Consider the following 12,268-nt stretch of genomic DNA (forward strand, 5'->3'; position numbering starts at 1 on the left):
TAGTTGGGATATCAGACAGGGAGAGGCAGGTAGAGATGGAATATAACCTGTATTCTGTCCTTGCTGTGTGGGGTCCCCCTTGCCTTGTTTTCCCCTTAATTTACCTGCTCAGGAGATGTTCTGCCCCTGCAGAACAGAGTTCCTGCTGGGTCTGACGTGGTTCAGCTTGACTTGTCATGTCCATGGGACATCTTACTCCCACGTTCCTCCTCATTTCACAATAATCCCTCACTGGAGGCTCCTCCTTTAGCAGCCCGGTCTCCTGCACTCCACTGGGCAGTGAATTGCTACTCCCATGAACTGTGCAGGTCACCTCAGGTCTGAGTCACCCCTCAGAGATGCCATTGCCCCTCCATCGACTGCCAAATGTGTGCTGGATCATAGAATCGCAGAAGGGTTTGGGTTGGAAGGGACCTTCAAAGCTCATCCAGTCCAGTCTCTGCCATGAGCAGGAACATCTTCACCAGCTCAGGTTGCTCAGAGCCCCGTCCAGCCTGGCCTGGGATGTCTCCAGGGATGGGGCATCCACCACCTCTCTGGGCAACCTGTCCAGCTTTCTCATCTGGGTGCCTCAGTGGGGGGAACTACCCTACATAAGAGAAATCCAGGTCACCTGGCTGCTCATACGGTCTGTCCCTGGTGGAGTCACTTTGGGCTGGGCCATGACAGCAGTGGCAAGCCCCAACCTCCCCAGCCAGAGCCCTGCCTCGTGTCGGGAAGTTCAGATCACTCTGCAGTGGCATTATAGAGAGATTCTCGCTCATCTTTAGCGTACGCTGGCAACGGATCAGCCTGCCTGCTTATCCCTCTTGCTTCTCTCCCAACCTCCCTTCTCTTCCCATTAGTCAGGTCGTCCATCTGCCTCCCGCTCTCTCGCTGCATTTTGCCAAGTTCCCCATTCCCAGAGTAGGGAGCACATAATTCAGCGAGGGAGGGAGGGGAGGGATGCAAACCCTTCCAGGAGCCCATCAGGAATACAAGTTAGCACCAAGCACGCTTTGCGTCTTGAGGGCCAGTGGAACATCTCATCCCCTGCCATCAGTAGAAAAACAGATGGCAGCACTGGAGTAGAGAGGAGGAGGGGGCTTGGGGCTGGGTGGAGGAGGAGAGGAACTCCCTCCTTCCCACTGTGGTTTGGGAGGAGGTGGTCGTGGTCCTGGTGGTGTGCTCTGCTGCTGAGGGAGGTGTCTGCAGCATCTGGAGCAGGTTCTCCTAAGCAATCCCGAGGTGACCACCTCTCAGCTCTCCTCCTGTGCTTAAGAACAAGTGATGCAGTTGACTTCAGAGGAGGAGGGGGCAGCAGGTACGGTGATCCAGGTTGCTCCCTTGGACTATTCCTGCCATGGTCCAGAATAGTCTATGCATGAGTATGGCTGCTCTGGAGCATCTTCCAGTCTGTGCTGCTCACCAGCTCTGCACCCCTCTGTCTCCCACACAGTGTGGCTGTGATTTAGGTGAAAAAGCCTTCCCTGATGGAGGTTTGCTTTGCTGTGCTTTGCTCTGAGCAGCCCTGTCTGTGTGCAGAGGCTTTTGGTCTCTGCCTCACACCCTGGGTGAAGATGGACCATAGCAGAAAGCTGTCATGAGTTGCTGGAAATTCTCAGGTCTTCCCCCCATGAGGACAAGGTCTCACTGCCCTCACGCGTGTTGCCGGTGATGTTATCCTGGTTGTAAAATTCTAATTCATTCCCTGTTTTGTGGTTTTCCTGAGGTATTGTGATGGAAACGATGAGATAGGGATTGAAGTGTATTTGTGGTTACAAGTTGTTCTCGAGTCTCTTAATGCAACAGGTAGTCAAGGACCCCAATAGTTCCTTGGCTCTTCCCACCGGTGTGCACAAAACCCTTGCTCGGCATGTCTGTGGCTTGTGTCCAGCACTTGTCAGCCAGAATTAACCCCTTAGAAGGCAGATGTGGTAGGGACAGTGGGAAGTCTCATCTAAAACCAGGATCTCACTGTGCTTTAGTGTGATGGGGGACAGGGTGTGACTCGCTCCCTGGGCAAAGCTGCCTCTGCTCCTCACCATCCATGAGGCTGGGGCCCCTTGGTTGTCCATCCTCCCAGACCTGGGAGCTCTGATTTTGTACCATGGCAAAGCTCAGTGCAGGAAACCAGGCAGAAATGTGATGCTGGTGGGATGCTCCACTCCCAGAAAGAGACCACCTTCTGCTTTCCTGGAGCTTAAGTCAGTGAGGATTACAGGCACCCCTGCATCTCCAAGGAGACTCTCTAGAGCAACTAGGTATGCCCAGAATTTAGCCACCCTCTTGTGATGTTCACCATTATCTCATCTCCTGTCGCCATGAGAGCATTTTGTGTCATCTTTATCCAGCCTGCACTCTTCCTCTGTCTGCCCTCTGGCTTTGAAAATGCAGAGAGGATCCTGCCGGATGTGACTGCTATTTCTTCAAGAGTGTCACCAAAGTCTGTGTGATCCAGGTGACCAAACAGGACTCTATGAGTTGCCCTAGATTCTGGCACATTTGAATCATGGGTAGTACATGACATGTTGGGCTCCACATCTCAAGAGGACGGAGCAGAATTGGGGAAAGCAATCAAAATGATTAAGGGGATGCCACAGCTGCCTTCAAGGAGACCCTAAAACAGCTGTGACTCCCTCTGTGACCAGACCTGATCCCTGAGCTGTGAGGTCAAAGCCCTTTATGCTGGGGAGGTGGAACACAAGCTCTCTATGTACCTGCTGGGTACATTTTCATGCTACTCTTGGGTTGAGCAGCACGGGCTGCTTAGTGTGGGATATAGCCTTTCAGGGGACGAGCCCCAAGAAGTTTATTTCTCTTCCAAAAATCTCACTTGAGATATATTTTTCCTAAACTGTGAGAAGGTCTCTGTCCCCTGCACGCATGTGGAGTGTGATTGTAGAAACTTCATCTTCTTAAGAGACAAAGCAAACAGAGGGAAGCAAACTGACCACACACTGGCATGGTGCAAGGACAGGCTTGCGTGGCCCCAAAAGAGAGGAGCCTTTTGGCACAGGCAGGACCAGAGCATCCAGGCACCACACCGGTGGTGGTGGAGACCCAAAGAGGCAGAAGCAACTTCAGCTCCTCCAAACCTGCACTTGGGATGCCCCAACCCACAGCTACGTACTGCCTTCTCCAGCTCTGCCATTCCTCCATCCCTGCCCATGTCCCACTTTTTCCTCTCCCAACAGTCACAGTCATACAGCCAGTGATACAGAGGGAGTGGAAAACCACTGAAAGCACCCGCTGAAATAAAAAATCAATGGGTCGCTTCTGATCATAAACAAACATCCCCAAGCGCAGCCCAGCCAACTGCTCTTCCAACACGAACATTCATTCCCCTGCAGCTCCTTCATCCCTTGTACATTGTTTTTCTTTCTGTTTAAGATCTGTAACAAGAACTTGGCAGAAACCAGATACAAGTGGGTCAGGAGGCCCTTGTGGTTTTCAGGGCTTGTTTTCCATAACCCGTTCTATCCTGCAACATATTTTGCACAAACGGCTTGGCAGGAGATCTAATCCACGGCAGCAGGCGAGCTGCTGAGGGCAGGATTGCGGGCTGGTGTTGGTGGTATGGGAAGCCCTGGCTTCTCTCGTGTGTGTTTGCAGCAACCTTGGGAATGGTGAGTGCTGGGGACCCATCTCCAGGAGCCACCGTGCTTGCCAGGGGCACTGTTGACACACACATGGCATCTTCCTGGGCTCCCCTTGGCTTGTTCTTGCCTGCTTGTGTTTTTCTTCTCCCGTTAGCACTGAGATCAGGGTGCAAAAAGGATGAGGCTGAGGATCCTGTCATGAATAGAATCATTTTGGTTGGAAGAGACCCTAGAGATCATCAAGTCCAACCATAACCTAACTCTGGCACTAAAACATGTCCTTAGTAACCTCATCCATATGTCCTTAAAAAAAAAAAACACAACAGAGCACAGACAGAATTCTTTAGTGGAAGCAAAGACCTGCTCTGATGTGGTGTTCATCTACACCAGCTTTCCATCCCTTTCTTTGCTCTTGTCCCCACGGACTGTGCAAAGCCCTTTCCAGATTGGTGTCTGCTGGGATGTGGGGTCCCTGAGGAGAGAGTCACAAAGCAGGACAGGGATAAACACATCCCGTGCAGTAGCCCAGAGTGCCACATACTTCTGCAGAAATGTGTCCAAACCAAATCCTGGCCTGGGACACAGAAGCACTTCCAGACACCATGAAAGCAAGGACCTGCTCTCCCAGTGTGTTCATCTACAGCAGCATTCAGGCTGGACACCAAGCAGCAGTCTAAACCCTGTGCTCTTCATCGCCCTTCAGACACTGATCCCGTCCAAATGAAGCCAGACCGATTCAAACAGTGCCCAGATGTTTGCAGGAAACCAGTGTCCAAAGGACCCTCTTTGTCCTGAAGAACACCTGGAGCTGCATACCAAGGCTGCTGGGAGCGGGGCTGTTCCTTGCCTCGGGCACAGCAGCGCAAGTGGTGGCACATAGACCGAAACCAGACAGCAGGATGCCGCCTTCCAGCCTGTCACCCCTTCCTTAGAGCATTCCTGAGAGTACGTGGAGTACTTTCTCAAGCAACAAGCCTCTGTTTCCTCAGCGAGGCTTGGGGAGAAGGATTTTGGAGCTGGAGCAGATATTCCTGAAGACCTGAGATGCAATGAAAGCAGTCCGCATGCTGAGCTGACAAGTGGGCGGCTCAGGGCCACCAGCAAGCTTGGAAACAACTGATGTTTCTCTGTTTTGCTTTCTGGCCATGTCTGAGGTGATGGGGCAGGTCCTTGATGTCTACACACAAGCCATCCTGCAGGCATGTGGCTCCAGGAGACACCCCCCATGGTTCAAAAGGAACAGAAGAACGGCTCAGTGGACAGAATCTGGGAAAACTGGGAGTCATAAAAAACAGCGGATGAAGTGCTGGGTTTGTAGGAATTTCTTTGGTTTTTTTCAGGCCCCTTGGTCCCAGGTGCCTCTTGCCAGATTTCCAGAGCGGGGCTGCCATGGGCCAGGTAGTGCTCACTCGCTGCTCGGAGTGGCTCAGGGCAGCGAGACATCCCAAAACGCTTTTTGAGCAGAAGCCAGCCCTGTCCCCTCTCCGTCCCTCTCGGTGTTTTTCAGAGCTGGTTTCCTCCTTGCGTGCTGGAGAGGCTCAGGAAGGAGAGAGGGAAAGTGAGTGTGCTGGGGGTGTCGAGGTGGGGGGAGAAAAAAAAACCCAGAAGACACACTGCAACAGAGAGAGGGCCAAGAAAAATATTTAATCCAAACAATGAACATTGTCGTTTCCTCCCACAGTCTGCATTCCCAGTCAACTTCCCTGGGCAAGCAGGGGGAGCCAAGAACGGCCGGGCTCTCTGCCTCGTGAGCGTGTGTGCAAGGAAAGGGATGTGTCCTGGGGACACTGTGCCGTAGCATCACTTTTACTAGTGCCTGCCACATCTGTGGCTGAAGGGGCAGACGCCAGCTCCTGTGTTCTGTGGGGAAAACAGTGGTTTGAAGGGATCAGAGAGGGAATTTCTGGGGAGCAAGCTAAGACCATGGAGTGGTGGATGCATGGGAGCTTTTAAGTGAACCAGAACTTTAACAAGGCTTTGGGTACTCTTCAAGTCCTCCAAGGGACCTCCCAGACCTTTCTGAAATATTGTGGGTAGGGGCTGAGGTGGGAAGGAAGGCAGGAGAGGCAGCTGGCAGGGCGAAGCTGCCCTCTGCCCACCCCTGGCCAAGGGCTGCTGCAGCCTCCTGCTTTTTTACCTTTCCCCACACACCCCTGCCCGCTCCCCGCCTTGCACCTGGGACATGGCTTCTCTTGCACATCTTAGACCCCTGGAGCAGTCTTTATAAAATCATAGAATAGTTTGGGTTGGAAGGGACCTTCGAATGTCATCTAGTCTAACCCCCTGCCATGAGCAGGGACATCAGCCCTGGGGCAAATCAAGGCTCACATTCTCTGTTTCTGTCAGCCCTGGTTTGGGCTGACATCCCTCAAGACCATGTGCACAGTGAGGATAGACATTTCTCCAGCAGAGGTTTATCACCACTCTCTCCCCTGCTCCGCCACCTTCCTCCTGTCTCTTTCCACCATTCATGACTCATCGCAAGAGCAGAGTTGATGGTGGTGAAGCTGATGCAGGAGGCATGAATCTGATGGCAGCAGCAGCAGCTTTTCCAGAGCTGGTCCCTGCCTGTATCCCTTGCTGAAATGATGTTCTTCTGGGACTGCTTTAAGAGCAACAGCTGAGAAGGACAAGGACAAGGACACCGGCACCTCCCCAGCTGCAGGGTTGCATGGGGTGTCTCAGCATGCAGATGGACCGAGATCAATGCCCGAAACACTGGTGCCCAAAGGGAAGGATGCAAGGACAGCAAAATCCACACATGAAAGCAAACTGCACATCCTCCTTGGACTGGAGCAGCATGGTGGCAAAGCCCAGGACCTGCGCAGCCTCCCAAAGCCTGAGGGAAATGTTTTCCTTATTAAGGCTGGACTTGATCCCCTGAAACTGGGCTCTGGGCTTTCTCTAGCTATGGGCAGATTGAAATCGCAAGCACTTTCCATCCCAACAAGAGAGTATTTCATTTCAGCTCTTCAGTTACACAATTGGCCAGGTGCACGCTGATTATTTTTTTTTGTTGTTCTTTTTTTCCACCTTCCTCAGAAGCATCTGGAACAGGTCATTGCCAAAAGCAAGGTACCAGGCCTTCAGGTCTACTCGACCGGAGCAAAACTTGCATTCCTGGGAAATAATGTTTGTTAAGTGCCCATGACGCAGCACCGAAATATCTGTGATACTGATGGCATCTGCCCAGGATGCAGCGGGATCTCAACACCCTTCCTCACATCCCCCCTTTGCCTGTGATATTCTTCCCTCTTTTAAAAAAAAAAAAAATAATAATTTTTTCTCTTTTAATTTGTGCCTGTCCCCAGCTTTGAGAGCCTGTGTTTTTTTAGCCTATTTCAATTGCCAAGCGCTTGACTGGCAGTTGCTATTTTTATGGCGGCAGCGCGGGGCTGGGGCCCGGCCGTGCCAGATCTGCACCTCCACGTGCTCCCACACGCCCCGCGGAAGCTCCAGGCTGGGTAAACAAGGAAGATGGATGGCGAGAGCGGGGAGATTTGCTGACACAGCCCGGCTCGGTGGCACGCTGCCTCGCCGAGCAGCTCCTGATCGCTCACCGCGGCACGGAGCAGTTGCAGCGGTTACCGTATTCATTTTTTCCCAGTTTATCTGAGCCATTTGAACCAGTTTCTTTTCCCTGCATGCTGGAGGATGCGTATTCTGGTAACTAAAACCCAGCTGGCCATTTCCCCAGTTCACATCCCTTGCCTTTGTGTGCCATGGTTGGCCATTGATGTGGTGTTTTTTTTTTTCCTGCTAGCATCTTAAAATATTGTCAGGTGTTTTTGCAAGTCACCAACATGGACAAACCTCCCTTCTCCCACCATTGGCATTGCTTTCTGTAGAGCCACATGGCTCAAGCAGAGGCTGAACAGACTTTGTGTGGGTTTTTCTCTTTCACATCACCTGCTGTTAGAGCATTGCATTGCCTGTGTCCTCATTGCTGTGACTTCTGAAGACCAAAATGAGACCGATGCAAGTAGGAGGGCACCTGTGCCTTCAAGAGTCACCCACCAGCACCTTACTTTGCTCTTTCTGCTTGCAAACGTGAAACCATCTTTGTTACAATAGGACACAGCTGATGGTTTTAACCTAAGGGAGGGAAGATTCAGACTGGACATGAGGAAGAGATTTTTTTACACTGAGGGTGATGAGAGCCTGGCCCAGGTTGCCCAGAGAGGTGGTGGATGGATCCCTGGAGACATCCCAGGCCAGGCTGGACGGGGCTCTGAGCAACCTGAGCTGGTGAAGATGTCCCTGCTCATGGCAGGGGTGGCACTGGGGGAGCTGGGAAGGTGCCTTCAACCCAAACAATTTGATGATTCTATGATCTGGAAATCCTCGATGAGGCAAAGCAATGGGATTCCCTGTGCTCCAGGCGCTGGATGAGGAGCAGGGACAGCAGTTCCCAAGCCCTGCGCCTGGCTCTCTTGAGCCTTGAGTCCAATTAGTCATTTTTTATTTTCCTCTCAGATGTTTTTCCAACGTAATTTGGAGCATGAGTTGTTAAGTTTCCCCAACAAGTGTTGCCATAGGAGCCTGTATTTGTTTAGGGTGGGGTACGGGCTCCAGCGGGTTGAGAGGAGGGGGCAATTAGCCCTAATAGGTGTAGGGAGAAATGGAGAGCCTCTCCTTCCCTGTCCTGTCCCCTGTCTCTGTTCTCCCCCCACCTTGCGCACAAGGTCTGGAAATCATTTCAGACCTGTGCAGCGGGATGGGCAAACCCTCCCCATAATTGTATGGAAACTACCGAAGCAGCGAGCGCTGTTTTGCCTGTGAGTCATGACATATGGAGCAAAGCTGAAGGAAAAACTCCACTGCGGGGAAGGCTGCAAAAGCAAATCACACCTAGAAGAGCCTTTCTCTGCCTGCACCCCTGCACCTGTCAGCCCCAGCATCCCTGTCCCAGCCCTCCTGGTGCCCAAGCTGCTTCGTGTCTCAGAGACCTTTGTTCACCATCATTTCAGACCCACTGATGCTTTTCAATGGAAGAGGAGTGTTGATTAACCCTATTGCCTTGGTGACGGTGCACCCTGGTCTCCTCTGGATGTGGTTTGTGACAGCAATGATGGGAGCCAAATCTCTTCTTGTTTTTGAGTGAGCTCTCTAACCCGGCTGTGCCTCAGTTTCCCAGCTGTAGTCAGGTGCACTCTTTCTTCTTGTGTGAGATCTAACAGGCAAATGCCACCTCTCTGTGGCTGCCTGGATTTGGCATGGGGACGGTGGTACTGATGGCACAGCCAGACTCGGTGGTTTGCCATAATCCCTGCTGCTGCTTCCTAAAGCGACATCGGCCTGTGTTGAGGCCGTTTCTGTTCCTTGTGAGTCATGATGACAAAAAGCCACATTGGTTCCTTGGTTTTGGCTTGGCTTTTTCGTGAGAGTTATTGGGATTATCACCAGTCCCACATGTTGGCTTCGGTGCTGTGGATGCCGGGCTGTTGCAGTGTGGTGACGTTTTTCAGCTGGCTGCCATTCAGTTTAGGGGAGCCACAGATGGGTGTCCATCGAAGGCTGCCTCTAGGTGTTTTCTGAAGCCCAGGTGTAGTTTGGGGCCACTAGATCCAGCAAAAAGGTTGGCTGTTCTCATGAGCAAAGGGGCGGCCAGGTTTCCCCCAAGAGCCCTTTCTGATGACAGCAGTGCTGGCGGTTGGCCATGGTCGCTGGGCCAGTAGCTACCATCACAGAGCCTGGAGCAGGAGAAGCATTTCATTACTAATCACTCAGTTAATGAATGGCCTCTCGGTGCTGTTAGCACATTCATTTGTTGCTTGGCAGTGCTGATGTGTGTCTGTGATGAATAAAGGTCGGCTGCAGATTGTTCCTGACGCTCATTGCAAATCCCTCACACGGACGTTGTTGTGTTGCACCAGTCGCACAGTGTTTGTTCCTCAGCCCTAGTTGGCTGCTTCTCAGCTCCAGTTGCTTGTTTCTCTTCTGTGATCAGATGACTCACGTAACTAAATGACAATAAAAAGGATTTCTGAATGGCTGCTTGTGCCATTTAACATTTTTGGACAGAAAGCTATCCTGCTGCAATAGCTTTCTGTTGACATGCTAGAGATGAAGGTAAAGAAGGCTTGTTGGAGATGGAGCATTTATCTGAGCTGGGCTTTACAAATCCCTGGTAGTCCAGGCAGAGCTGACAGTGACCCACAGGAGAGTAGCGAAGGGCACTGGGCTGTGCCACACAAAGAGAAGCCACCATTATTTTGGCAATGCAAAATCCCTCACCACTGAACCATACGGATTCCTTACAGAGGGTGAGATTTGGGCCATGAAAAAGAGACATGAGGAGGAAGATGGCCTAGACTGAAGCTGGAAGGTGGCCTCATTGCCAGTATTTCAGGTTATCAGTAGGCTGGTGCCCTCTCTGCCAGTTCCAGAGCTGGATTTTGCCTGCAGGGAGCTAGATTTAAATGAAGATCCCTTCTCTTTGTCCCAGCTGGCCACCAGATAAGTAGCCTTGTAGTCCAACCTGGCAAGGTTTGGTGGAGCCATGTTCTGGGGACATGGCTAGAGCCTCCAGTGGAAAGTCTAGAGGCATTTAGGCACGTGTTCTTTGGGCTAAGATCCAGAGCATTCTGGAAAAGGTATCGCTCTTGCAACCAGCACTTGCCAATGCTTGGCTTGCCTTGAGTGCAAGTACTTCTGGGGGACTTCTGACATTGCCAAACCTTTCCAAGGGAGATAAAGAACTCACCTTCCTGAAGTAGATCCTCTAGCAGGATGTTCTGTTGAGCTTTGTAACAGCCTCTCTGTATGTAGCTGCCCAAGCCAGGTCACCAACCTCAACTTCAGGGCCATCTCTTTGGGAGGAGGTGTGGTGGAGAGAAGACTTGGGTCAGCTTCTCAGAGAGCCCTTTCCCAGCTGTGGACATGCAAAGAGCTGGATTACTGTGCAGACAGGTGAGAGTGGTGTGAGAAGGTGGACAAGCAGATGAGATGGTGAACTGACTCCTGGTTGGGTGACAGTGGAAGCACTGGGGACTTACGTCTTTCAGGTTGGGGTCCTCTCTAGCCATGTGGATTTGTCTCCTGACACCATTCCTTGATCCTCGAGCTACAACTGTTGTCCTCTGAGTAACAGCTCCTCCATACACACCAGATGTCTCACCAGCCTTCTGGTGCCCTTTGGCTTTGAAGAGGTTGTGTATGGTGTTGCCTTGGCCCTTATCAGAGGTGCACAGGGACTTTTCTGAGGAGCTGGGATCTCTGCTTTTGGGGGCAACTTTATGCTTTTGAATAACCCCTCCATTTCTCTGCCTAGCCCTTCCAAGCAGATGGCTGGTGTGACACCATCAACAACCGAGCATACTGCCAGTATGACGGGGGTGACTGCTGCTCTTCCACGCTGTCCTCCAGGAAGGTAAGTGAGCATCTTCCATGGCAATGGCCAGGATTTAGGATTACATGGTGACCGCTGGCCGTGGAGCCGGGCCTGCAACGCAATTCTCCCACTAATGGAGAACAAACCCATGATTTTAAACCCAAGTCAGCTGAAGCTGATAGACGTCATCTCACTGATGAATAGCACGGTTTGGGCTCTGGCCAGCGGGACTGAAAGCTCAGTCTGGCTCCCAGTGAGGTTCATGGGATTCCCTCTTGTTTTGGGAAACGAGTCCCAAAGAAATGACTTCCATAGGATGTAGCACTAGCCATGGTGTCACCTTATTGGATGACTGAGCAATCTCAGGAGATTTTTGTTGTGGGCTGTCTTTCCCTTCCAGTTCTCCTGCGGAGGCAAGGAAGAAGGAATAGCATAGAGGGAGCAACTTGGCATTGGGGTTGCACAGACCCTTCTTTTGTCTCCCATCACAACCTCCCCTCCCATCTAACTTGTTCTCCAGCACTCACAGCCCATTCTTTTTAAGCATATCCAACAGCAAAACAAACCATAGGACACGAGATAATTTCTCACTGCAAAAATATGTGAATTTGGATCTTCTCATCTTTGTTGTGGAGCTTGAATCATTTTTCCTTTCATCACGCATACACACACAGAAAAAAAAAAAAAAAGAAAAATAAAATCCTGGGAAGATCCAGTTGAGATAGGAGAGAAAAGACTTTACACCCAAGTGATGAGTGAAACATCCCCAGCAATATCATGACATCTTGGAGCAAGGCATGGCTCTCAGGAGGTCTGAGATATCTGGATCTCTGGCCAAAATAAAGGGTGGGTTTGCAGTGGAAGGCGGGGGGATTCAGTCCCATGGCTTCAAGGAGACCCAGCCCCAGCTCATACCCCGCCCAGGTCCCAACAGCACAAGCCTCCAGCACGTCTCTGTTAAGACAGACACAGGAATATGGGATTCAAACACCAAACAGGCTTCAGCTTTTCACTAGTCTGAGATGTGAAAAATCAAATGTGCTTCCACAGTAAGAAATACTGCTGGCTCTGAGCCTGGTGGGTGTAAAACCTCTGGAGGAAATGGTCTTCTCAGCTCCCATGGCCGGGCAATTGTCAACCAAGAGCCAGATGCTCTGCTGGTGCCTCCTGCCTTGCTCTGCTGCCACCAGCTAAGGTGACACAACCTTGCTCAACCACATACAGGTGACGCAGGGACAACAATGTGTGATGAGCCTCTCGACCTGCACGGGATGTCTCAAAGCAGCACAGCTTGGGGGTTACCCTAGATGGACCCACTGCCTGTCCACTGAAGACCATTTCTGCTGGCACAGAC

The 12,268-nt window shown here is 51.5% G+C and overlaps 1 protein-coding gene across 1 annotated transcript in view; it reads left to right on the top strand.

Annotated features, from left to right (window-relative positions):
* PAPPA2 (pappalysin 2) overlaps positions 1–12,268 on the top strand; it is a gene marked incomplete at both ends in the record, with an annotated part of 87,707 nt that overhangs the window by 74,506 nt on the left and 933 nt on the right. Inside the window, one exon of the mRNA XM_082053369.1 lies at positions 10,855–10,953. Coding sequence (XP_081909495.1) covers positions 10,855–10,953 — 99 coding nt within the window. The remainder of the gene's footprint in view (positions 1–10,854; positions 10,954–12,268) is intronic.

This window comes from Streptopelia decaocto, assembly GCF_964273445.1.
Source record: "Streptopelia decaocto genome assembly, chromosome: 5".
Lineage (NCBI taxonomy): Eukaryota > Metazoa > Chordata > Aves > Columbiformes > Columbidae > Streptopelia > Streptopelia decaocto.